At 51.0% G+C, this 27,060-nt stretch overlaps 2 protein-coding genes and 1 long non-coding RNA gene across 3 annotated transcripts; 2 read left to right on the plus strand and 1 right to left on the minus strand.

Annotated features, from left to right (window-relative positions):
* Positions 1-3,233: 3,233 nt before the first annotated feature.
* LOC131902414 (uncharacterized) lies at positions 3,234-4,627 on the minus strand. Its single transcript, XR_009377082.1, has 2 exons — positions 4,472-4,627; positions 3,234-3,785 (listed from the first exon to the last, which is right to left on the minus strand). It is a non-coding gene; the product is annotated as an uncharacterized LOC131902414 (long non-coding RNA).
* A 1,962-nt stretch (positions 4,628-6,589) lies between these two features.
* Positions 6,590-8,581, plus strand: Ctu1 (cytosolic thiouridylase subunit 1). The gene is made up of 2 exons (XM_059253408.1): positions 6,590-7,115; positions 7,398-8,581. The coding sequence occupies exons 1-2, from the start codon at positions 6,608-6,610 to the stop codon at positions 8,033-8,035; spliced, it is 1,146 nt and encodes a 381-aa protein (XP_059109391.1). The 5' UTR covers positions 6,590-6,607; the 3' UTR covers positions 8,036-8,581.
* Positions 8,582-20,249: 11,668 nt separating this feature from the next.
* Klk14 (kallikrein related peptidase 14) lies at positions 20,250-23,855 on the plus strand. Its single transcript, XM_059253409.1, has 5 exons — positions 20,250-20,517; positions 21,863-22,031; positions 22,515-22,768; positions 22,879-23,015; positions 23,482-23,855. The coding sequence occupies exons 1-5, from the start codon at positions 20,478-20,480 to the stop codon at positions 23,632-23,634; spliced, it is 753 nt and encodes a 250-aa protein (XP_059109392.1). The 5' UTR covers positions 20,250-20,477; the 3' UTR covers positions 23,635-23,855.
* The last annotated feature ends 3,205 nt before the right edge of the window (positions 23,856-27,060 follow it).

Genomic DNA, 27,060 nt, shown 5'->3' on the forward strand with positions numbered 1-27,060 from the left:
GCTCTCCCACATGAGGAAGTATCATTTGTGAAGACATAATCATTCATCAGACATTGAATCTGCCACTGCACTGATTAACCTCTTGTTTTATAAGGAATAAATCTCTGATGTTTGTAAGCTGCACAGTTTGTGGTACTTGTATGGCAATACAAATCTTGCGAGTGTGAGGAGTAAACTGTCCAGTTGTGTGCATTCTCCACCTCGTGCTCCATTCTCTCCTTTATCAACTTTTGTCCGCTGGTATCAATTTAATGCTTATGAACTATCACCTGTGTCCCATGATATGATGGATGGAGTTTCATTCACTCATTCCATTCATTATTTTTTCATTCAGTTGATATAGCACACTCACGTTGTGTCTCTAGTCTCCAGCAAAGTAGGACAGATCTAGTGGGCAGCTACATCTTGGTGGAAAATACATAGGCCCATGGGGGGTGGGGGGGGTGGTTTGAAAACAATGGCCCCTAAAGGAAGTGGCACTGTTAGGAGGTGTGGCCTTGTGGGAGGAAGTGTGTCACTGTGGAGTGGGCTTTGAGGTCTCATATGTGCTCAAGCCATGCCTTTGAGTGTCTCAGTTCACTTGCTGTTGCCTGCCTGCCCATCAATATTAACTCTGAGCTCCAGCACCATGTCACACCTTGATGATAATGGACCGGACCTCTGAAACTGTAAGCTGCCCCACCAAATATTTTCCTTTATAAAGAGTTGTTTTTAACAAAATCTCAGTCATTTGATTTTACTGATAAAGACTTGGGAGCCGATGCTGGGGTGAAAGCCTGCTAGCTCAGAGAGGCAGAGAAAGCACCCAGCTAACCTTCCTCCTCAGCAGACATCCCAGAAGACTTTCTTCTTTTACTCCATCTCCAAACAACCTCCTCAAACTCAATGTCCCCCCCCCCCACTTCCTGTGTGTCTCTCTATCCTGACTCCCTGTTACCCTCTATGGTTTTTTCCCCTATGTTCACTTCCTGTCAACTAGTTGCTTGTTCTGCCTCTTGACTTTATTTAATCCTGTTTACAATATTTAAGCAGAAAAAGGTGCGTGCTAGGGCTGAGCCACAACTAGAAACAGGTTTTTCCAGTAAATAATGCAATCTCGGGGTTCACAGAGTGAGTAAATACCCTGCAACAGCCATTGTCATAGTGTATCTTCACAGCAGTAGAAACCCTAACTAAGACAGTGGGTGACCACTTGAGGTCACACATCCAAACCCAGCCAAGTTCCCCATCTCAAGTTTAACTTCTTGAAAGAGCCCAGAGCAGAACTGGAAGTGGAGTGATCCAAATGCAGCCTTGCTGGTTTAAATCAAATAGGAAATGAATAAGTTTTGATGCTCAGAAAAAGGTGAAGAAAGCCACAGTAACCATGAATAATAGAGAAAAGTAAGATGAGAATTTACTTTTCCCAGTAACTTTTCTACATACTGTACTGAACGGATTACATTTAAATTTTACTTACTGGTTGATTAAGAGAAGGCCCCACATAAGCAAGGCAGACCTCAAACTCACTATGTGGCCACAGGCGACTTTGAACTCCACATCCTCTTCTTGCTTCCACATCCCAAGGGCTCAGATTACAGTTATGTACCACCACATGTGGTCTGTGCAGTGCTGGGACTTGAACTCATGGCTAAACACTCTATGGATTGAGGTATATCCCCAGCTCCCATGTGTGATATTTTCCTGAAAGGTAGTGGTGCCACAGGGAATGCAGTATCTGGGACAGAAATGTGATAGCTTCTACTTAACTGACACTGGTGAGCAAATGTCAGCTGTCCCTCCCTCGGTGTGATGGTTAAGCTAGGTTATCAACTTGTAACGCAGAGACAAAAGGAACCTCAACTGAGAAATAGCCTCAGTCAGATCAGCCCATGTGGGATCTTATTGATTGTTGACTGATGTGGGAGGACTCAGCTCCCTGTGGATGGCACCACTCCTGGGAAGATGGTCCTCCCAGCATAAAAAAGGCCGTTAAATGGGAGCCTGGAAATAAGTCAATAAATAGAGTTCCTCCATGGTTTCTGCTCCAGCTCCTGACTTCAGCTCCTGCCACGGCTTCCCTTGATGATGGATTGTGGTCTGTAGGCTAAAATAAATGCTAGTTCATTTTGGTCAGTGTTTTATCACAGCAACTAGGAAGCAAATTAGGGCATTGAGCCATAAACACACCAAATAAAGCTTGCCTGAAGATCAGAGTACAGAGCTAAGCCACTAGTTAGCCTGTAGGAGCCCATTCTCGGGTTCCTCGTGGCTTTACCCAGCAGGTCCACATAGAGGATGATTAGGACCACGGGCCTGAGTGCAGGTGTCTGAGATGGTCTGCACTTGGCTGTGCTGGGGGAGAAGGTCTTTTGCTCCACCCCTTGGCATCTCTATAAAAACCCTGGGGCAGAGACAGTCGGGGCCCATTGGAATAGGTTCCAGGCCCTCTCGAGGCTATCCTTTATTTTCTGTTTATCTCCGCAAGATTCTCCGCAATAAATCCTATCTAATATTTCCTGCTGCTCGCACTCAAGAAAACTCTGGGGAACTGTGGGGGTGGTGGGTAAACGCCCCACATTAGCCATAGAGGCCAGGCAGTGGTGGCACATACCTTTAATCCCAGCACTCAGGAGGTAGAGGCCAGGCAGTGGTGCACACCTTTAATCCCAGCACTCAGGAGGTAGAGGCAGACAGATCTCTGTGAGTTCAAGGCCACTCTGGGCTACACAAGATTGATCCAGTCTAAAAGAGAGCCAGGCAGTGGTGGCACACACCTTTGATCCCAGCCTTTGGGATCTCACGCCTTTAATCCCAGCACTAGGGAGGTGGAGACAGGAAGTGATATGGCTGGACAGAGAAGGAATATAAGGTGGGAGGAGACAGGAGCTCAGTCTCTTTCAGGCTGCGGAGTTGGTGAGGTAAGATGTGGTGGCTGTGGCTTGCTCTTTTGTCTCTCTGATCTTTCAGCATTTACCCTGCTATCTGGCTATGGGTTTTTATTATCAAGACCAATTAGAATTCATGCTACACACAAGGACCACAGGACAGAGTGGACTGGTCAGACAACTGAGCTGGTTCTGTTTATGGTATTGAAACATCATCCCCACGGTCTAGGTCAGCATTTCTCAACATGTAGGTCGTGACTCCTTTGGATTGAATGACCCTTTCACAGGGGTCACCTAAGACCATCAGATAACACAGATATTTACATTATGATTCATAATAGTAACAAAATTACAGAAACAAAGTAGTAAAGAAAATAAGTTTATGGTTGGGGGGTCACCATAACATACGGAACTGTATTAAAGGGTCACAGCATCAGGAAGGTTGAGAACCACTGGTCTAGGTCTATCTACCACGCAGCTGAACCCAGCCTTGTAGCTCAAAGGTGTAATTCTAGCTACTTGGAGGACAAAGGCAGAAGGATTGTAAATTTGAGGTCTACATGGGCCACATAGTGAGACTCTGTTTAAAAATAAAAAGCATAGGAAGGGGCACATGTTAAGGCTATAGCTCAGAAGAGTGCTTGCCTAGTATCCACCAGTGTGGAGCTTGGGTATGGCTCAGTGTTAAAACATTTGCCTAGAATCTCCCCAGGAAGGTGCTGGGAGCATAGCTCCATGGTAGAGCACTGGGTTAGCATTCCCCAGTGGGAGGCTGCGATGTGGCTCAATGATAGAGTTCCTGCCTAGAAACCTCTAGTGAGGAGCTGGAGTGCGGTTCAGTGTGTAGAGACAGCTGTCTCAAACTGGGGAATGATCCACAATAGCAGTGCTTCTCATTTCAAGTTCACGAACAGCAGACTGCAGAGAGACAATGGGGCACCAGATCAGACATGTAACAAACATCCAGCAGAAACAGATCGGGGGAAGCTGGGGAACCATACAGTCAGCAGAAGCATCTGGCTGAAGACGAGGGTCCCGGGAAGACCGTCTCTGAAACAGCCATTCCCACAACAGGTATTTTTAGTTTATATCACACGGGATGAGCAGTAGCAGAGGTATCTGAGAATGGTTCACATCTCCTGTTCTCAAGGACACAGCATTTCCATCTCTGGCTATTTGGCTGTTCTCCCTCTCTTTCTCACAAGGCCAGGAGGCCAGCTGGCAGCTGAACAAATGCTTGGGTCTAAAGGATGGAGCAGGTAATCCCACCTCCAGAGCCAGGTTCTGGGCAACCTTAAACAGCACACAATGACAATTTACTGATGTATATTACAATAGCTTGTGTAGCTGTGAGTCATCTGGATTCCTTTCACCTTTCTGAAGAAAAAAGAAAAGAAAGAAAATAGAAAGGGGCAAGATGGCATACGCCTTTAATCTTAGCATTCTGGAGGCAGTATCAGGTGGGGTTATGAGTTCAAGGCCATCTTGGTCTATATAGTGAGGTCTATATTCATTTTTTTAAAAAAAGGAAGCAGCGGTAGCATATAATAAATCGCAAAACTAAGAAATTAGACCACAGCCACTTCTGATTTAAAGCATCTCACCTGGTGACCTCGCGTTGCCAGGGCAACAGCAGTACCCTGAGCTCGGTCTCCACACCAGCGTGTGCACCTTAAGGAGCACTACGTTTTGGGAGCCATAGGATGAAGGAAAGCCGTGCCCTCAAGTGTTGCTGGGAATTGTAGTCCAAGCTGCTGTAGAGTTACAGGCGTTCCGCTGGAGCTATTGCATTCTGGTAGTCGTAGACAAGGCAGTCCAAGGGCTTGTGGGAGTTGTAGTCTCAGGGCAGCTTCCGCTCCAGGCTTCCGCGTGGCAGGCAGAGTGCAGAGCCCATTCCACCCAGACAGGTTAGTGTTCCTTTTGCTCCGGGTCGAGCGAGCTCGGGATTGTGGTGCCACCGGAGAGTTGAAGGTCTCTCAAGGGATTTAGCACTCGCCTTTATGATTGCCAACTCGTGTTCTGACTAGGATCCCCCTCTAATCCGGTCTCTTGCCAGGCCTCTCTGTTCACCTGGTGGTGGCAGACCATCTGCCTTCTATTGTTCCCAGTTAAATAGTTCTGGAGACCTCTCCTCTGCCCTTTATGGAAAGTCGGCCACTCGGAGGCACCCCCTCGGTTTTTTTGTTTGTTGTGTTTTTGTTTTTAGACGAGATTTCACCATGTTGTCCTGAATGGCCTGGAACTCACTATGTAGACCAGGCTAGCCTGGAATTTGCAGAAATTCACCTGTCTGTGCCTCCTGAGTGCTAGGATTAAAGGGAGGATAGAATCAAAAGCTAGGAAGGAAATATTTCAAAGAGCAATACTCAGTCATGAGGGATGAGTGAGTTCTGAGAGCTACTTGCTGGGCTCAGCAATGGGAAAGAACTCTTTGGGCCAAAGGGGGTGTGTTCCTAGGATACTTTAGAGTAAAGGGGAGGATCCACAGGGCCTCCCAGGCTGTGAGTCGGCAAGTGCTAACCTCAGTCACGGAAGAATGTAGGAAAGATAACTGGGCTGGATCTGCTGATTGTTAACATGCAAAACAGCGAATGTAAAGGAGAGGAGATCAAGGCAGAGACTAACGACCCAGACAAGCATGCTGGCCATGGAGTAGGTGGGAAGTATCTGGCTCCCCCCTCTCTTTTGAAGCCATAAACAGGATTGGCTGTACTCTTTTAGGGGATCTGAACATGAGTTCTGAGGATGGATTAGGAACTTTGGAAAGCAAGTCAAGACTGGACTTTGCATTTTGAGCCCCCAACAGGGTGAGTGATCAGGGTGGTCCTAGACCCCAGAGCGTCTAGTCTGAATGCCTGGAAGGGGGGAGCTTCACTTCCCTGTAGAACATCATTTGGTGAAAGGAATTGGGCATTGGGGGGGGGGGGGGGTTGAAGGCTGAGTGGCACTGGTCCTGCCCTCGTGAGACATAGTGACAGTAAGTCGGCAGTTGCCAGATAATCCTGATCATTGTGGTGAATCCCAGGGCAGCTGTGCCTGCTCGGAATGACAAGAGGCTACTGAATAGTCCAAGCTGGAGATGCGGTGCTGGGGGGGCGTGGGGGGGGGGGACTGAGCCTGGAAAGTTTTTACTGGTTCAGCACAACTGGTAACCTAGAGGTGGTGCAGGAGGCTGCTGTGTGCCTAGAGGAGGAGAGCACCATGCCTTTCAGGGGGTGCTGTCCTCCCTCCTCTACTAAAATCCAAACATCTGTAGCCCTCTGTCTACGAATAGCAGGCTCTTCCGGGTTCTGGTCAGCACTGGAAGTCAAAGTCAGTGTCTCCATGGTCAAGGCTGTAACAATAGTGACCTCAAAACTGTGCAACGCGTTCTTAAAGGCACCCCACTTCTTGCATGTCTTCCTCCCTGCCCCCTTGAAATCACATCGTCAGATCTTTGTGTTCTTGATGCAGAAAGAAGCTGCCCTTCCCTTAGTCTCCCCTGTGCAAGGGCCACTCTGGGTAGGACATCATTTCCGCAGCCTCCACACAACATAGACTATCCATGTGACCCGCTTCTCTCTCTCTTCAGCTCTAGAGTGCAGACATCCTGGGTGACCAGCTTCCCTTCTTTTTCCATTAGCCCAGCAGTGTGGGTATCTCTTATGACCCCTCTTCTCTCCCATCAGCCCTGCAGTGTAGACGCCCCAGATGATCTCCTACTCTTTCCTTCACAGTGTAGACATCACAAGCTTCCCGCGATGCCAGCCCCAACGTGCTCCTCCTGCCACGCGGCCCGCGCTGCCCTCCGCCGCCCGCGCTCGGGGCAGGCGCTGTGCGGCTCCTGCTTCTGTGCGGCCTTTGAGGCCGAGGTGCTGCACACGGTGCTCGCAGGGCGCCTGCTGCCCCCGGGTGCCGTGGTGGCCGTGGGCGCCTCGGGCGGCAAGGACTCCACGGTACTGGCACACGTGCTGCGCGAGCTCACGCCGCGCCTGGGCATCACGCTGCACCTGGTGGCGGTGGACGAAGGCATCGGCGGCTACCGTGACGCAGCGCTGGAGGCCGTGAGCAGCCAGGCAGCGCGCTGGGAGCTGCCGCTCACCATCGTGGCCTATGCAGACCTGTTTGGGGGCTGGACGATGGACGCCGTGGCCCGCAGCACGGCCGGCTCCGGCTGCAGCCGTTCCTGCTGCACCTTCTGCGGGGTGCTGCGGAGGAGGGCGCTGGAGGAGGGCGCTCGCCTAGTGGGAGCTACACATATCGTGACAGGTGAGCACAGGAAGGGTGTGGAGGGGTAGGGTATCATGCGAGGCAGTGGGGTGGCATGGTGTCTCCACCGCCCCCTCCTCTCTCTGGGTTCTCTGTGTCCCCACTTTATGGTCCCTTCTCCGTTATCACATTACTGAGGTTCTATCTACAGGATCCTCTCCTCAGTCTCCTGGTCCAGGGGTTCCCAACAGCCTCCTCCACTTTCCATTTCCAGGGGTTCTTGGCGCCCCCTCCCGGCCCCTCTTGTCTGTCCCCATCCTTCACCCAAGCTCTCTCCCACAGGCCACAATGCTGACGATATGGCGGAGACAGTGCTCATGAACTTCCTGCGTGGTGATACGGGGCGGCTGGCACGGGGCGGAGTGCTGGGCTCTGGGGGCGAGGGGTGCGCACTCCCGCGGTGCCGGCCGCTGCAGTTCGCTTCGCAGAAGGAGGTGGTGCTGTATGCACACTTCCGCCGCCTGCGCTACTTCTCCGAGGAGTGCGTGTACGCGCCCGAGGCCTTCCGTGGCCACGCTCGCGACCTGCTCAAGCAGCTGGAGGCGGCGCGGCCATCCACAGTGCTGGACCTCGTGCACTCGGCCGAGCGCCTCGCTCTTGCCCCGGCGGCTCGGCCGCCTCCTCCAGGCACCTGCTCCCGCTGCGGGGCGCTGGCCAGTCACACACTCTGCCAGGCCTGTGCGCTCCTGGATGGCCTCAACCGAGGCCTGCCACGCCTGGCCATTGGCAAGGGCCGCCGCGTGCTGCAAGCCCAGCCACCAGTGCCCGGGAACCGGAGCCAGGCCACCAGTGACCCTGTGGCCCCACGGGGACCCTGCACCTGTGAGCAATCCAGAGATGGAGCCACCCTGTGCCGGGATGGAGGGGGCCAGGCAGGAGCCACCTGTGTCCTGCAGAGTGACCTGAACCCCACTGAGTGACCTAAGCCCTGTACTCTACATTGCCCTGTGCCCTAGGAAGTGACTGTACCCTGTAGTGCCCTGTGCCTGGGAAGCAATCTGTGCACTGTGAAGTGACTGCCCTGCAGTGTCCTGCCCTTCTAGAGCTACCTGTGTCTTAGGGGACCTGAGCCCTGTGAAGTGACTGTGTCTCATGGGAGGACCGTGCCATGTGCAGCAACCTGAACCTTGGAGAAGTTGAGGGAGAAGAAGCCAACAACTGCATTTCTGCGCACTTCTGTAGGCTCAGGAAAGCCCTGGCTCTCACTGTGTTTGCCCAGGTCAGGTAAACAAAGCGAAACGAGTAGTAGAAACATATTCACAGTCGTCACTATGCCCCTTTTATCGGGGTAAGACACAGCTCTTGCTCCTAAGGGAATCAGAGAAAGCCTATTCTGAACCAGATGAGGGTTTCCATGGCCGGGTGCATGGATTCAGGTTGCCCCCGGAACGCTGCTGTGGAAGCAGTTACACAAACGTTTACAGCCCTAGATCAACAGACGGTCGTTAATCAAGCCACCTGGCCAAACACACTGGCAAGGCTTGGGAGATCCCTGCTGTGGGTCTCAGCTGCTAGCCAAACACACTGGTGTAGGCAGGTCATAGCAAGGCTTGGGAGATCCCTGCTGTGGGTCTCAGCTGCTAGCATCTGATGACGTTCTTAGCCTGTGAGTCCTTGGAAGACAGTGGTCTGCTGAGCTGACACATTCCAAACCAAGTTTGCATGGTTTTCGTATGACTGTTGGGTCAGTATCCTGGTTGGTTCTTTTTGGTTTTATTCTGCCAACTTGACCCAGGCTGGGATCACCTGACAAAATGCCTCCATAAGATCGGCCTCTAGGCAAGCCCATGGGGCATCTTCTTGATTGATGATTGATCTGGAAGGGCCCAGCCCACTGTGAGTGGTGCAGTCCCTAGGCAGGTGATTCTGGGTACTATAAGAAAGCAGGCTGAGCAAGTCAGTAAGCAGTGTTCCTCCATGGCCTCTGCCTCAGTTCCTGCTCTGACTTCCCTTGCTAATGGAGTGTGACCTGAGAGATGAGAGAAATAAAACCTTTCCTCCCTAAGATGCTTTTGGTCATGATGTTTTACCACAGCAATGGAAACCTAACAGGGTGAGCATGTGTATCTTGAACACACACATGCTTTCTAGGGGTTTCATTTTAAGCTTGGCTTTGTCATGCTTATAGATACCTTCTTGTTTCTTCCCTCTGGCAACCTCATGGTTGTACATGGCTCTTGGTCACTCAGCTGGAAGGCCACGGGGACTGTCACCAGCCCTTGTCTACTCCTGGTATCTCTTGTGGGAGGGTGACTGCCTTGTGGGTGAGGAAGGCACTCCAAGCCTGGACTCTGGAGACAGAACTTGTGCCACGTCCCCGCCTTAACCTCTCTAATCTACTGTTTCCTCCTGTGAGAATAGAACTGGCTTGCCTTCACCCCAGCAGATCTCTGGAGAGATGAGAGGCCATTGGTCAAAGGAGTTGGCCAACCATGTCCAGTTTGGGTCTGCATTTTAGGATTGGCCACCAGGGGGCTCCAGGCTTCTGGGTGCTGCCCGGCCATATAGCAAACTGAGAGGCTGAGGAAACTTCCCCAAGAGACGTGGTGGTGCCAGTCTCCCCTCCACGTGTGACCTGGCTTCTCAAGAGCTAACTGTCTCCTGCACTAGAGTACTAGAAGCCTTCCCTGATCCTCCCCGAACCTTGGACAGAGGGTGCTCCTTAGTCTTTGCGGTCCTGTCCTCATGGAAGTGACCTGTTGACTTCTTGAACTCAATAGGTACCCAGTTTGCTAATGAAGATAGGCCTGAAAGGGAGAAATGGATGCCTTGCCTCCTTCAGTTCCCCTGGGCTTATTAAGCACCATGTCAGTTATTCATTAAGCAAATATTGGACATTCCTTTGTCTGGTCCTCTAGGTGCCAGGAAGCTGCAGTGGGCAGAGATAGGAGCCCCTCCCTCCAGGCATTTACAGCCTGGGAGAAAAGGACAATATACAAATAAATACTGGGCCATTGTGACTGTCACTTTTTCTTTTTCAATGCTGGAGATTGAATGAAGGGCCTAACATGCTGAGCCACACCCCCAGCCCCTCACTGGAGACCTAGGCAGGGGCTCTATGACTGAGCCACACCTCCTGGGGATTTTACACAGTCTATCTCCGTGCTACATCTCCAGCACAAAGGTTTGTTTGTTTTAAGTAGAATAGAGGAAGGGAGGAAGAAGCAGGACCCACCCACATAAAGGGGACGAATCTCAAAGATTTCTTGGGGAAGAGCTCCCTCTGGAGGAGGGAACTGCCAATTCAGCAGCTAGGGTATGGGAATAACCTTGATTCCTTCCAGGGATCCAGCAGGGGGTTCCATTGGCCACATTGGAGCTGGACCAGGTGTGTGCAGTCGAATACTTGGGTTTTATTCTAACAGTGAAGGCCAGTCTTCCGAGGGCTTCTATTCCAGAAAAATCGCTTGACTGCTATAAAGAGAAGCAGCTGTGGATAAGAAGTGGGGATGAGGGACTGGGGTAGACAGAGCTGAATATTCTCCAGGTAGATTGTACAGCTCCAAGCTTGTGTGTTTGTGGGGCTGGCCTAGTGCCAAGAAGGCGTTCCTCCCTTGTTAGTGCAGGAATATGAGAGTAATGTGTGTTTAATACTTTATAACTTTCCCAGAGTCACATAGCAGTGACTCGGGGAGGGGGCAGGGGCTCTTGATCCTTACGCTGGGAACCGGAGGACCTGCTTCCTGATGCATACATCAGGGCGCCTCTCATTTTCTGGAGCGTCCCTGGGACTTTGCCCTCCTCTTGGGCTTCTAGTGTTGGGAAGGTGCTGTGTTCAGATTTGACCACAAGAGGGCGCTGCGACCACATCTGCTCACCAGGTGGCCTTGACCCCAAAGCTGGGTTTCCAGCCTGAGCCCAGACAGCACCGGCCTCCAAATCTAGAAAGCCCTGGAACTGGAGAAGTTCACACAAAGATGCTTGTGTCCATGCCTTGCTCAGACTCAGTATGAGACCCATGATGCAACTAACTGCAGAAGCTGCTCAGGACAAAGGCCAGAGAAGAGAGCTGGGAAGAAATGAAGAGGGAGAAGACAGGGCTACATGGCACAATATTCTGCAGCAGTCAGGTGCCGAGAGGTGTCAGTGGGGACTGTGTCCTGTCCATTTAAGCAGAAAAGGGGTGGCCTCGGGGAGAGAGCCCTGCCCCAGCACAGAACCATGTAAAGTGGGCCACAGTGGTTTGCTGACTGCGGGAAAGTGTTCCTGGCAGAGGGGATGGCTAGCCTGAAATCTGAGAGTGGAGGACAGGCCAGCGGGGAGAGAGGAGAGAGGTGAGGGGCAGGCAGGAGATGCAGAAGCAAGCCCTGCAGCTCTCCCAGCAGGGGAAAGATAAGGATCGGGATTGCAGACATTTCCTGACTGCTCCCAGTCTGCCAAGCCTAGGGTGGTGGGGAAATAACTGAGTCAGCCCTGGCCCCTGCCCTTGGTGGGCTCTCCCTCCGGTGGGGAAGCAGGTACAGGCACTGACAGGTTGGGACCAGAGGGTTACAGCCACTGGTGCCATTGTGAGGGTTCAGAAGGACACGGACAGCTGAGAGGTGGGGCACCCAGCTCAGTGTGGTGTGTCATAGATCCAGGAGCTGAGTAAGACTGAGGCCAGGAAGGGGACAAGAGAGGAAACTGCCTGCTCGAATGGTGGTGGACCTGAGTCCACAACTCAGGAGATGCCTGTCCCTGTGGGGAAGCATTGTTCCAGGTACGGGAGGTAGGATGCTGCCGTAGAAAGAGGACAGGGCTTCCCAGAGAAGGCTCACAGCAGACAGGGCTAGGCTGGGGATGTGGCTCATTGGGTAGACTGCTTAGCATGTATGGAGCCCTGGTCTCCATCCCCAGCACTGCATAAACTGGGTGTAGTGGTCCACACAGCTGTAATCCCAGCTCTGGGGAAGCAGAAGCAGAGGATCATGAGTTTAAGGGCATCCTCGGCTACGTGGAAAGGTAGAGGCCAGCCTGGCTATACGAGACCCTGTCCCGAGACAAAGTTTCCCAGGGAGAGGCCAGGGAACTGGGGCTGGGGCCCCCATGTAGGCTGAGGATCTGAGCTCGAGAGAGTGGAAGGCTTGGTGATGACGAGAACAGGGACAAGAGCATAAAGAACCTCTCACCAGGAGTTGAGAATCCTTCCGAGACTAGGTGTGTTTTAAAACTTTAAAAACTCCTGTGTGAATTCAAAGACTATGTAAATAAGGGCTTGAGAGATGGCACATCCGCTGGGAGCATCTACTGCCCTTGCAGAAGACCTGAGTTTTGTTCTAAACGCCTACATTGGGTAGTTGACAACATCCTGTAACTCCAGCTCCAGGAGATCTGACACCCTCTTCTGGCCTCTTCTGGCACCTGTACTCACATGCATACACACACACACACACACACACACACACACACACACACACACTTTAAAATAAATCCTTTAAAAGACAATATAAATACAAGAGACACCCCTCCTAATAGGAAGACCAAACAGATTTCCCACTCAGGGGGACTTACTGGGGAGTCTTTGAGAGGACAGCGGCTTGCTGAGGCAGGAAGGCAGGAGGAAGAGTCAGGTATCCCTGAGGAAGCCTATGGCTTTGGAAAACAACCTCTGTTGAAACATAAAGTACCCTGTATTCATTTTTAATGTGGTGGCAGGTCTTCCTAATTCTAGTATTCTGTGCCCTGAGTTCAGAAGCATTATCTCCTAGCGGGGACTTGACCAGCAAGAAATGGGCTTTCCCAGGGATCACTCCACGGCCTTTTCCAGCTGTGCCCTGCCTCAGAGCTGAGTAATGAGACAAACTTCAGGTCTAAAGAGAAAGAAATTATGGGTGCGGAAGTCCTAGAATTAGGTTTGAAGATAATGTCACTCATTCAGCGTGATCCATATAATCCCATCACATACACCAAGCACCAGATTAGGTACTGGAGATTCAGCAATGGACCAGGTAGGCAAGGTACCTGCCCTCACGAATCCTCTGGGAGACACATCCCTTCCCTTCATGAGGTTTCTCATGGAGGCTGCATAGGTTAAATGGGTGAATATTTTCTTCATCAGAGTTGACACTCAAGTTGTTGAAGACAGACTTGTATTCTGAATAAGAATTAATTAAATTAAATTCATAAAACATGAAGGATATTAAACAGTGATGAATACTCACACACACACACACACACACGTGTGTGTGTGTGTGTGTGTGTGTGTGTGAGAGAGAGAGAGAGAGAGAGAGAGAGAGAGAGAGAGAGGAAAGAGAGAGAGAGAGAGAGAGAGAGAGAGAGAGAGAGAGAGAGGAAATAAACACATAAAACAGATTAAAACAAGACACAGGAAGGAGAACAATAAAGACAGAGACAGGAAGAGAACGCTCAGTTCAGAGAAGGGGAGATGGCATGGGCAGGGGGGTGGCGAGTATGTCCAGGGAGAGGGAACAGCAATGACAAGGTCCCTGAGGTAGGAAGACACCAACCATGTTAAGAACATCAAAGAAGCATAGGGGTCTGAGGCAGAGGACATGGTGAAAGGTGAGTTTGGAAGGATGCTGATTGCCTAGGGACACTTGGAATTTATTACAATTCCATTATGGACTTAGATGGGTTTTGACAATGTGCTGTTCTGGGTTTTAAGACCACAGCTGCTATGTGGAGAATGGGCTTGACATGCGTGGTAGGGGGTTGAGTGAGCATGGAAAGCGGAGACCAGTTTGCGTGGTTTGCAGCCTGTACTGGTGAGAGAGAACGGAGGCTGGATGGAAGGGGCTGAGAGGAGCTAAGTGGGTGGATTCTCTGCTCTCTGTTCTGGAGCTAACATGAAGGGACTTGCCAATGTGGCAGGTGGGGATGTGGGTGGGAGTTGGGGGCCACTCCCAGCTTTTGACCTGAGCAGCTGGTTGGTTTCTGATGGACCACAGAGCTTCAACAGAAATAAATGAGAGATAGCGTAGATGGAGGGATTAGAGGAGGTCCACTGCCTTCAAGGATGCCTGGTGTTAGCAGGCACCAGTGGGTATGGATGCTGACTTAGAAACATCTACAGATGGGGCTGGAGAGATGGCTCAGTGATTAAGAGCACATGCTGCTCTTCCAGAGGACCGGAGTTGGGTTCCTGGCACTGACCTCAAGCGCCTTACAACCACCTATAACTCCAGTTCCAGGAAATCTAATGCCCTCTTTTGGACTCCATAGATTCTTCCTTTGCCAGAGGGAGCCTGGGTAACCAAAGAGTCACATGAGTTCTAAAGCCAGAGAGGGATTTTGAGTCAGGAGGGCTGGTATTCAAATCTGTCTCCTCACCTGTAAAATATGTGTCAGCATGTGTAAGGAAGAAGCCTACCCCTGAAAAAAAAGGGGTGGGGAGAATCACATCTGTGATCCCAGCAATGGGACGGGGAAGCAGGAAGTCAGAGTCCAAGCTATGCAGAGTTCAAAACCAGTCTTGGGACCCTGTCACCAACAAACAAGCAGGAACCTTGGGAAGCTGGGGGTGTCAAGATGTGTCCTTCAGAGACTGCCTAGCCCAGCACTGTGCAACATGAGGTCAGGAGCCTGGAGAGAGAGGTCCTACCAGCTTTTGAGGTCCATAGTCTTCCCATGGCCACAGACTGCCTCCCCTGATACCCTTTTCCATAGCCCAGCTGAGCCACAAGAAGTCCTACTTCAGGAAGAACTCCACCTCTGAAGGACACTTCCAGTGGGTGCTGTGGATGGCTCAACCATAGCTGTTCTTCCACCCCCAAGAGACCTGACCCTCCCAAGGCAGGTCTCGCCACCAAGATCTGTCTTCAGTTCTTCCTCTCCCCTAGTCTCTGACCACCTTTAGCTCTCCTGACTCAGCATCCGTGGCTCAGCATCCGTGGCTCAGCATCCATCCTGCAGATGCCTTCTTGGCCTCCTTGTTCTAGCCACTTACCAAAACAGTGCCCCATGCAGTAACATGGGCACCAATTCCCAGTCATTTCCCGTACTTTCCACCTCACCTGATTGTGTGTGGCCCTGAAGATGAGGTCTTTCAGAAAAGAAAGAAAGAGAGAGAGAGAGAGAGAGAGAGAGAGAGAGAGAGAGAGAGAGAAACCAAGCCACTAGACAGGCATATCCTCCACTTCCTGCTGCCTGACCCACAACCCACACATAACCTCACCCTTCCCTCTTCCTCTCTGGACAATGGAAGAGACGTACTTCCTCTTGTCTGGGACTAATCTCACCACTTAGCCAGCTGTACCATCCACTTGAATATTTCCCAACTACAGCGGGGAAGAGCCTTCATCTAGGTGCGGATCACTATGTGGCTACACAGCTTCATGCAACCCTGGACAAGGGCGCTGACTTCATCTTGACTTTCTTGTCTAGTACAACAAAAGGTCAGAGCCACACTGGGATGTTTCAGTTCTCACGCAGGTAGGGAAGGAGCCAGTGAGTTAATTTGCTCAACATGGTGTGAAATCCTATTGGTCACATAAGCAGATGTGCTGATGAAGTCCGCCGCTGCCCCAAGGGACAGAAGAAAGATTCAGTACAGTTGTGGGTTTTGCACACTGCCTCCTTCTCTCCTCAGATAGGTAAACATGCCATTTCCTCTCAATCAGCTTCAGTTTCCCAATCTGTAATCCCAACATGAGGTAATGTCTACAGACTTCCCGGGACATACACACCCTTTGATTTCCAGACATACTGTCTGGCCTCTCTGTGGTCTCACATCTGCCAGACCCTTCTACCCCAGAGCTTCCATTTAAAAAGGATTTGCTTTTATTATATTTTTATTATGTGTAGATAGGTGTTTCTGTTTGTGTATGTGCACATGAGTAAAGTGCCCTAAAAGGCCAGAAGGGGGTGTTGGAGCTGGAGCTGTGAGCAGCCTGGAGTGGGTACTGGGAATCGAACTCCAGTCCTCTGCAGGAGAAGTACTCACTCTTAACTCTGAGCCATCTCTCCAGCCCCGCTTCTTTCCATATAGTCTCTTAATATATGACACATAATTGTAATTACACACTGCATTTATTTTTATTTCCCTTCAGAATCCAAGATAGGGATTTTTTTTCTTATTTGGCCAATTTTGTTCATTGCTATGCCCCTGGTACCTGGAATCATGCTGGATAGATACACAGTAGGTGCTTAAGTAAATGTTAGTTGAAAGCATTGAGGCAGAGGAAAGGTAGGTAGGTTGGAGAACAGAAAGAGTGGGAAGGAAGATGCTAGTCTGCATAAAGAATGGAGCTAGAGGGCTGAGGATATGGCTCAGTGGGTAGTGCTTGTCTAGCATGCGCCCGTCTAGCATGCGCCCGTCTCTAGCATGCGCCCGTCTAGCATGCGCTCGTCTAGCATGCGCCCGTCTCTAGCATGCGCCCGTCTAGCATGCGCCCGTCTCTAGCATGCGCTCGTCTAGCATGTGCCCGTCTAGCATGCGCCCGTCTAGCATGCACTCGTCTAGGAGGCGTGAAGCCCTGGGTTCCATCCCCAGCACCAGATAAACCAGGCATGGTGGCATATGCCTGAAATCCCAGAATTCAGGAGGTGGAGGCCAAAAGATCAGAATGTTCAAGGTCATCCTCTGCTGCCTAGCAAATTTGAGGCCAACCTGGGCCACGTGACACCCTATCTCAAGATGAAAATAAGAAGAACATAGCTGGGAAAGCTGGGCATGGTGGAGCACATCTGTAGCTCCAGCACTTGCACAGCTGAAGCAGGAAGACAAACCCATCTTTAAAACCCAGGGGTGGAGCCGGTGAGGTGGCGCCGTGGATGAAGGCACTTCCTGCCAAAGCTGACAACCTGAGTTCCATCTCCAGATCCCCACATGGTGGAAGAAGAGAACTAAATCCTATAAGTTGTCCTCTGAGTTCCACACATGCACCTTCACACACACACACACACACACACACACACACACACACACACACACATAAATAAACATACTTTTTAAAAGAGTTAGTTGGAGAGTAGTCAAGGAAGACACCCAACATCACAGCTTACACATCAGCTTACAACCTCTAGCTTACACACATACATACATCACACACACAGGAAGGAAGGGACAGAGGAAGGGACAGAGGGAGGGAGGAAGGGAGAGAGAGAAGCAAAGCCTGTGAGCAAGTTGGGTGACACTGAGGGAACACAACAGTGTGGACACACAGTCCCACTGACATGTCCTGAAAAGCAGCCGAGAGGAAAAGGCACAGGGCAGTACTGCTCTCTCTGTCTTCCAGGACAGCGGTTGTTCCTTCCTCTTCTCCCTTCACAGCTTCCCTCAACTCTTCCCCACCCCACACACCTTTCAAACCCTTTCTTCCCAAAGATGTCTCTTTGCTGTCCTTGTCCTCCAAGGCCACTACCCCATTTAACAGTGTTTCAGAGCTGGGCTGGAGAGACGGCTCAGCAGTTAAGAACACTTACTGCTCTTGCAGAAGACCCAGGTTCAGTTCCTGGGACCTACATAGTGACCCACAACTGTCTGAAATTCCAGTTCCTGCAATCCAACGCCCTCTTCTGACCTCTGTGGTCACCAGGAACACGTGTGATACGTACACACACATGCAGGTAAAACGCTCGGGTGGTGAGGAGATGGTTCCATGCTGCTGGCCGGCTGCTCAAGCATGAGCATCTGAGTTCAAACTTCCAATATCCACATTAAAACCCCAGGTGTGGCCGCATGCAAGCCCGTAACCCCAATGATTTGATGGTGAAGACAAGAGGCCCTCGGGGACTTGATGGCCACGAGCCTAGCACCAGGCTCAGTGAGAAGCCCTCCCTTGAAAGGAATAGAAAGAGAGCAGTAGAGAAGGACACCAGACATCCTCCTCCGGCCTCCCCCTGCACACAGCCATGTGCACCCACATGTGTACACACTCTACACATGAACCACACCTACTGTACAACAGATGACTAAACAACGTGTCTCAGCTCCCAGGACACTTCTCTCTTCCTCATCATCCTCCTGGCTCCCTCACTGCTCCTTCTGAGCCCCTCCAAGCTGTGGGCTTCCATGGGTCTCCATGATGCTCCTTCTTCCTGTTGGACTGACTGCGTATGCTCTGGTGTCCTTGACACAGCACTGGCTCTAGCAGGACACCTTCCCAGAGTCCTTTGTGAACATGCCGACGTGCCCTATGCTTCTGTCTAAGAACCCCACCACAATGCAGCGTCTGATCCCCTGCAGCATCGAACCCTTGTCTGACTTTCTCTTCTCTTTCAGCCTCTGTGCACACCATCCTCCTGTTGACAATCTCCACTACGCTTCCTCACATCACTCACCATCCTGGGAAATTCTTCTTTGTCTGCAGAACCCTGGAACTTGCCTGGGGCTCTAAAAGGATTGAGTTTCTTGTTGACCTGCCCCACCAGACAGTGAGCTTGGAACTTGTTCATTAATGCATTCATTAATGCACTCATTCATTCATTCATTCATTCATTCATCACAAATCGTTAAGTAACCATGCCGTGGAAATCAAAATGATGCTGAGCAAGTTGAGTGAGAACCTTGGGAGTTCAGAGTCTGGTGGGAAGAGGAAGAGGACGCTTCTGTGACGAGGCTCTGATGGGTTGGCGGGTCATGGAGGCTTCTCTCCTTCATGGCTTTGTCTCCAACCTTTTGCCAGTATCCTCTTCTTTCTCCTCTTCTTCCTAGTCTTCCTCCTCCTCCTCTTCTTCTGGCATGAAACTATATCACCCAGGGTGGCCTCAAACTCATGGTAATCCTCCTGCCTTAGCCTCTTAAGTGCTGGGATTGCAGGTGTGAGTCACCGTACCCATCACTCAGGGCATTCTTCTGGTGAAAAGGAATCCTATTGTGCTTTAAACTTTTCACGGAGATGACTACACACTCAGCCTTAGTTTCACAGGCAGGAAGGAGAAACCCATGTGCTGTTCCCCCAACAGTAACATCTGCCTACCTAGATCCCAGTACAAGGCCTGGAGATAGACATGCTAAGCTTACTTACAGCTCCTTCAAGGGCATCCATCTGAATGTGTGTACATGTGGATGTGGGTTTCTCCGACATTTTCCCTTGTGTAGCACCCAGCATGCATTGTCACAGTGGGGCTGCCCCCCTGTGCCTAGGATCCTGTATCATCAGAGATTCTTTCTCTCAGCATGAGTGTGTCTCCACACTCATCGCGTTGCTGGGCCTTCAGATCAACCAGTAAATGAAGCCCCCAGTTAGCAGAAATAGTTCAGAGAAAGCCAGGCATGCAGATTTCCACAGGTGTGTAGATGGGCCCAGGAGAAGCACCATCCCAGAGAGACAGGCTTCTCCAGGAAGAAAGTCACTGGGAAGCAAGGTGGGGTGAGGAGATGAGGTGGGGTGAGGAGAAAGATGAGGTGGGGTGAGGAGAGAGATGAGGTGGGGTGAGGAGAGAGATGAGGTGGGGTGAGGAGAGAGATGAGGTGGGGTGAGGAGAGAGAGGACTGCAGGCTGTGAGTCACCGCGTGGTCTAGGCATGGGACTGCCAAGGCCCAGGAAAAAATTATAATCATTAGGTACTTTAAGAGGCTGGGGGGAGGGACCAAGAGGGGCAGATTGCTATGAGACCCCCCTAGCTCCAAGGCCCACTACAGTCTCACCTCAACTCACCTTCCATCTCTCCTGCCTTCTCTGGGTCTGTGCCCCTCTCTTTCTGAGTTACACACACACACACACACACACACACACACACTGAGGCCCTGTCTCTGGGTTTGTTTCCTTCTCTTTCTGGGTCTCTGTTTCTTTCTTTCTGTCTATCTATCTATCTATCTATCTATCTATCTATCTATCTATCTATCATCTATCTATCTATCCATCCATCCATCCATCCATCCATCCATCCATCTTCCTCTCTGCCCTTCCCAGTATCATCTTTGGAACCCCCCCCCCCCCCCAGATTTTACCCATCCGCTGCACACTCTTTAACTGGGCTGGCCAGCTCTCCCACCCTCCTTGCCCAGGATCAGTCCTCCCCCCATTCTTTCCAGATTATAGCATCTTTCACTGGGCGGGCTCCCATTAATAACTGTGTCTGCTTCTCTGGCCAGAGATGGGAGGGAAGGGAGCAAAGAATCTTGGAATGGAAACTAGGTAATAAAAAAAAAAAAGTCAGAAGGGCGGTGGGGGGCAGGGCCACCTGCCCAGACCAGGGATAAAAGGCTTTGCTGGCGTGTCCAGGAAGAGACACCACCCTGCTTCTTTTACACTTGCAAGGAGCCAGAGTGACTGCAGCCTGGTAGACATCTTTTCTTCACAGCTGGAGGAGCCTGTGACCCCCATCCTCTCCAACTCTGGCCTCTACCACTCAGCTCTGTCCCCATGTCACCAAGGTTCTGGGCCTCAGTGTGAGTGGTACTCACTGCCCCAAGTCTATTTCTGGTTTTCTCTTCCACTTGCTCTCTGCGTTTGTTAGACCTGGACCTTCAGCTCCAGAATGTTCCTTCTACTGACCGTACTCCAAGCCTTGGCTCTAGGTAAGAGACTCCGGGATGAGCTAGGGATGGGTTCTGGGGTGTAAATACGCTCTTGGAGACAGCCTGGTTAGAAAGAGTCCAGAGGGGCTGGAAGATGGCTCAGCCTTGTAAACCAATGGCCTGAGTTTGATCCCCTAGAACTCACTCTTTTAAAAAATGCAGTGGACTATTGTAATTCCAACACTGGGGGGAGAGAAGACAGGAGCCCCCTGGGGCCTGCTGGCCAGCCAGCCTAGCCTAACCAGCAAGTTCTAGGCCACTGAGAGACCCTGTCTCAAAAGAAAAAAAAAGATGGATGGTGCCTGATAGATGACACCTGAGGTTCTTTGGGTTCCACATACAGAGAGAGCAGAGAGTAGTGTAGCTGAGGACCTCACTTAACTAGAAGTTCATGCCCTCATTCTAAGTTTGGAGATACCAGGGAATAGGGCTGGAGAGAAAGGCAGCCGCAGGAAGTGGAGGAAACCAGGAATTAGAGAAGGTTCTGACACCTCAAGTGGCTTCCATCTGAAGAGGCCCATGGGGCTGTCTTTGGTCATGTCCGGGAAGATGAAAGTGGACAGCGAAAGGGTGGAGGGAGACTTTGGAAGAGTGAGGTCCCAGAGACGGTACTGAGTGGGAAGGTTTGGAAGGACATGGGAACTCATGTGTTCAGGAAGGACTGAGTGGCATGTGGTACTCTGTGGGGAGCACTGAGAGCTCAGCAGTTAAAGTGCTTGCCACTCAACCATGAGTAGAGTTCAGATTCCCAGAACCCACATAGTAGCATCTGTTTGTGACGGGCATCCTTGAATTCCAACTTTGGAAGGCAGAGACGGGATCCCCAAAGGAAGCTGGCTAGTGAGACCACCCCCAAAGAATGAGTTCTGGATTGGAATGAGAGACTCTGCCTCAATGGATAAGATGGAAAAATGATCAAGGAAAATTCCCAACATACCTTCAGGCCCAATACATAAATGTGCATACATAAATACATGTGCATACATAAATACACATGCATCCATGCATACATGTGCCCATATACATGCAAATACACACACATATGCATACTATATGAAAATGGAAAAACAAAACTATTCATTGGAACCATGGACCGCTATACCAAGGCCCTGGATGAGTTGGACAGGAATACAATAACAGAAACCATGGAGGTCAGTTGAGGGAGGGTCAGAGAAGTCCCCGTTTGTGTTGGGGGTAATGATGCATGCATTTCACACTTGGTGGAGCAGAAAGAGATGGATGGTTTAGGTGTTGGACCACAAGGAAGTGTCTCTATCTGCTGGGCATGGTACAGAGTTGGGGATTAGAGGACATTTCTCCATCTTCTCTCCCCATCTGCCCCTAGCCATGGTCCAGAGTCAAGGAGATCATAAAATTGTTGGTGGCTACACATGTATCCAGAACTCCCAGCCGTGGCAAGTGGCCCTGCAAGCAGGTCCTGGGCGTAGATTCCTGTGTGGAGGGGTTCTACTGTCGGACCAGTGGGTCATCACTGCTGCCCATTGTGCCCGCCCGTGAGTGATCTCTCTTGTTCTTCTGTCAATAACTTATAGAATTCCAGGGCCCAGAGTATAGCTGTGAACCCAGATCCATGTACAGAGCATAACACAGAAGCTAGGTTGTGATTTGGAGTCTAGAAAAGAATCGCGACTGGGAGGCATAGTTCAGAGTGTGGAGCCCTGCCATCAAGGACCTAGCTTCACTCATGGGCCTATTTAGAACTCAAAACCCAGAAGCCTGCATGGACACAGGAACTGAGTGAAGAACTCCAAGTTGCACTTAAGTATAGCACACAAGAGGAAGGAATGTCAAATGAGGTTGGGCAAAGAGAGAATGCCCAGGCCATGAGAAGGGAAGGCCACAAGGTGCTCAGCCCACAGTTAGAGGGACACAGGTTAGACTCTGAATGAAATTCATCACCGCAGAAGAAAATGGGGCTGGAGCATGCTCCGTGGTCAGACTTTAACCAGTGTTTACTCTTGGGGTTTGTGGGACAGGATTCTTCACGTGGCCCTGGGCAAGCACAACCTGCGGAGGTGGGAAGCGACTCAGCAGGTGGTGCGTGTGGTTCGTCAGGTACCACATCCCCAGTACCAACCCCGGGCCCATAACAATGACCTGATGCTGCTGCAGCTTCAGAAGAAGGTGCGGATGGGGCGAGCAGTGAGGGCCATTGCTGTGGCCACATCCTGTGCCAGCCCAGGGACTCCCTGCCGGGTGTCAGGCTGGGGGACCACAGCCAGCCCCGTTGGTAAGGAGCCCTCACCCTGGAAATACAAAGCTGGGTCCGAGGGAGGAGACTGACCCTGGACCCCTGGGTTCGTAGTTCTCTAATTATGACCCTTCTGTGCCCCACCGCAGCCAGGTACCCCAATGCTCTACAGTGTGTGAATGTCAACATTATGTCAGAGGAGGTGTGCCGTCGGGCCTACCCTGGAACCATCACATCCGGCATGGTCTGTGCCGGGGTTCCCCAAGGCGGAAAGGACTCCTGTCAGGTGAGGCCCAGTATCTCAATAACAGAAGAGTCAGAGGATGTGGTTGGAAGGGACTTCAGGGGTACGGGCATGCAGGAATCACCCAGCTTCCTTGCCTTGTAGTCACATGTTCCTTTGGATTTAACTCTATTATGCCTCAGTTTCCTGTTTTGTCTAATAAACTACTTAGGTCTGTGGAAGCAGCATAAAGTGACGTGTGTACATAGGGGAATTTGGGGGAACTTCCAGAAATCCAAAGCTAACAGTGAAAGAGGCAAAGACAGGGGGTGTGAAGAGACACAGAGTCATCTGGAGATACGATGGGGGGTGGGGTGGGGGCATCAGATCCACGGAGGGAGCCTGGAATGGGGGCAGTGCAGACGGAAGCAACTACCCTGGTCTGAGGCTGGAGTCAGAGGTGAGGAGGGCTGTTGTCTAACTGTTTACTTCCTGTGGCTGATTCTATTCCCATTCCCCCTCCTCACAGGGTGATTCTGGCGGACCCCTGGTGTGTGGAGGACAGCTCCAGGGCCTTGTGTCCTGGGGAATGGAGCGTTGTGCCATGCCTGGCTTCCCGGGGGTCTACGCAAACCTGTGCAATTACCAAAACTGGATCCAGAGAACAATGCAGGGCAACTGATTATCCATTACCATCCCGTCATTACCAGATGTCCCTGTGCTTTCACTGCCTCCTCCATCAGACACTGAAGTCCTCCTCAGCCTTCCTCCCACACACTTAAGACTCTAGTCTCCAGCCTCCTCTCTCAGACCCAGGACCCCAGGCCCAGCCTCCTCCCTCAGACCCAGTACCCTAGGCCCAGCCTCCTCCCTCAGACCCAGTACCCTAGGCCCAGCCTCCTCCCTCAGACTCAGGACCCCAGGCCCAGCCCTCCTCCCTCAGACCCAGAAGTTCAGGCCCAGCCTCCTCCCTCAGACCCAGTATCCTTGCCCTTACTCCAGGCTCCCCCTTCCTTCCCAGGGTCTTGGCTCTGGAGTCTCTCATAGCTGGTGGTCACAGTTTGAGACTCACTGGGTCCAGAAGCTGGAGTACAAGTGCTCTGGACCAGCAACCTCATCCAAAGAAGGCTGCTTCAAAAACTCTTACTATCTCTAAAACCAAATAAATAAAAACAAAAATGGAACGACCCCAACTTTCCTCTATGCTTTCCATTGGTCCATTCCCTTGAACACTGTATGCTGTGAGAGGGGGCTGCCTCCGGCACTGAACTCTTCCCTGGAGCCTGCCCGTCACTGTCCATCCACCTGTGCTTGGGTTCCCCATCTCTGAGCTGCCTCGTTTCCTGGCTACTGCACACACAGAGAGTAGTCAGGGTAGGGGGAGGACATCTGAGGTCAAGTTCCAGCAAAGCCTGTCTCATTCTGCCTGTTCATCTCTAACCTTCATCCCTGGCTCCAATCCCCCACAGAGGCAGGACACAAATGACCTTGAATTCCAGGGTCCAGGCCCAGCCCTCCTCCCTCAGACCCAGGGATCCAGGCCCAGCCCTCCTCCCTCAGACCCAGGGGTCCAGGCCCAGCCTCCTCCCTCAGACTCAGGGTCCAGGCCCAGCCTCCTCCCTCAGACTCAGGTGTCCTGGTCCCACCCTCCTCCCTCAGACCCAGGGGTCCAGGCCCAGCCCTCCTCCCTCAGACTCAGGGGTCCAGGCCCAGCCCTCCTCCCTCAGACTCAGGGGTCCAGGCCCAGCCCTCCTCCCTCAGACCCAGGGTCCAGGCCCAGCCCTCCTCCCTCAGACATAGAACCATGAGCATGATACAGAGATAGCAGATAGCTTCAGGCAGGCCACCCCTAACTTCCCAAGACTGTTATGTCATGAAGCTCCTCTTTCTTTCACGCAGTAGTTACTGAACACCTACTATCACCGTCATTTGTCTATTCTGGATACCTACTGTGCAGCAGTCCTCAACCTAGTTGCTGGAGAAGGTACGGTCAAGATTCCATCCCCAAACCCTGCTTGTACAACCTACATGCTGGCCGTGGGCAGCCCTCAGGAAATAGTAAACACCAAAAAAGTCAAGTGGCGTCCCTGTGAATTAAAATGGCCGTTCAGCTAGGCTGAGTGGCGGTGCCCACCCATACTTACGGAAGCAACCGGAGAAGATTCAGACATTTAAGAGTTGCTTGATAAACACAACCATTGTTGAAATTCAAGTGACATACACTCATAATGAAATAATTTGAAAAATAACATCAAAGGGCTGGAGAGCTGGCTCAGCAGTGCAGAGCACGGGCTGCTCTTGCAGAGGACCTGGGTCCATTCCCAGCACCCACCTGGCGGCTCACAGCTGTCTGGAACTCCAGCTCAGGTCTGGTGCTGCCTTCTAGTTGCTGCAGGGACTGCATGCACGTGGTGCACAAACACACATACACAACACACACAAACCTAAGAATAAACACACTTGAATAGATCAATCCATACAGCAGCATTCCTACTTCAAGCTGTCATTTGAGGCCATTTGTGTGTATTGTGTCCTGTCTGTCCACTTTCTGTTTGCTGTGACAGAATGGGTGGCAAGAGCCACTCAGGGATTAGTTTACTTTAGCTCACAGTTTAGGGGATGGGGACCATCGTGGTGAGGAAGGCATGGAGGGAGAAGTGCTGCTGGGAGGGAGAGGGAGGAAGGGAGGGAGGGAGGGAGGGAAGGAGGGAGGGAGGGAGGGAGGGAGGGAGGAGGAAACCAAGGACAGACCAACAACAATTACACCCCAGTGCAGCTTGCTAGCCCAGTGCATGTTTGGAGGTTCCTTCATGAGCAGGGACAACAATTACACCCCAGTGCAGCTTGCTAGCCCAGTGCATGTTTGGAGGTTCCTTCATGAGCAGGGACAGCATCAAGGCAGCGGCATCATGGCGAAGCTCCCTGGAGCACAGCTGGGGACTCATGGAACACTGCAGCCCTGGAGATCTGCCTGTGGCCTCCAGGCAGTTGGGCAAGGGGGAAATTCCCCCTCCAGCCCTTGCTGCTGTTTTTATAACCTTTAAGATGGCTCTTGTGAATCTTGGAAACTTTAGCTTTCTCAGACATGTGACGTTTGTTTACTTTTAGAGTTTCATGAGTACCCTGAACCTCCTTCCTGGAAAGAATGTACATGCAATTTAAAAATATTAATTTCATTTTAGACAGGATCTAGTATGTATTTCTGGCTGGCCTAGAACTGGCTATGTAGACCAGGCTGGCCTTGAACTCACAGAGATCTGCCTGCCTCTGCCTCCTGAGTGCTGGGATTAAATAGGTGTGCCACCACATCTGACTGGCTTATTTTTAATTATGTGTATGTATGTGGGGTCAGGGTGCAGATCCCCTAGAACTCGAGTTACAGATGATTGTGAGCCAGTTTATGGATGCTGGGAATTTAACCTGTGTCCCCTGGAAGAGCAGCCAGTACTTTTAACCACTTAGCCATCTCTCCAGACCCTCTAGGTATATCTTAATTCAAACAACTTGACAATCAAAATTAATCATCACAATGAACTACATATCTCATCCCAACTGCATATCCAGTGAGTTAACATTTTTTTTCCTGGTTAGCGTTTGTCAACTTGACATAGCCTAGCATCACCTGCTGTGGAATAATCCTCTGTACACTGTAAAGATTTGTCATTTGAATTGGTTTAATAAAATGCTGATTGGCCAGTAGGCAGGTAGGAAATATAGATGGGGCAATTAAACTAAGGATGATGGGAAGGGGAAGGGCAGAGTCAGGAGTCATCAGCCAGACACAGAGGGAGCAGGAGATGAACATGCCATTCTAATAAAGGTATCACCATGTGGCAAAGCATAAATAGAAATATGAGTTAACTTAAAATGTAAGAGCTAGTTAGTAATAAGCCTGAGCTATTGGCCAAGCATTTATAATTTATATTCAGCCTCTGAGTCGGTTATTTGGGACCAGGCAGTTGAAACACAAAATGTTCCTTTACAGTCACCTAAGAAGGGGGTCTTAATTGAGGAATTGTGTAGACTAAATTTGCCTGTGGACATCTCTGTGAAGGATGTCTTGATTATTAATTGATGTAGATAGAGGGCCCAGGGCATTATGTGAGGC

This window comes from Peromyscus eremicus, chromosome 1, assembly GCF_949786415.1.
Source record: "Peromyscus eremicus chromosome 1, PerEre_H2_v1, whole genome shotgun sequence".
In the NCBI taxonomy this organism is placed as follows: domain Eukaryota; kingdom Metazoa; phylum Chordata; class Mammalia; order Rodentia; family Cricetidae; genus Peromyscus; species Peromyscus eremicus.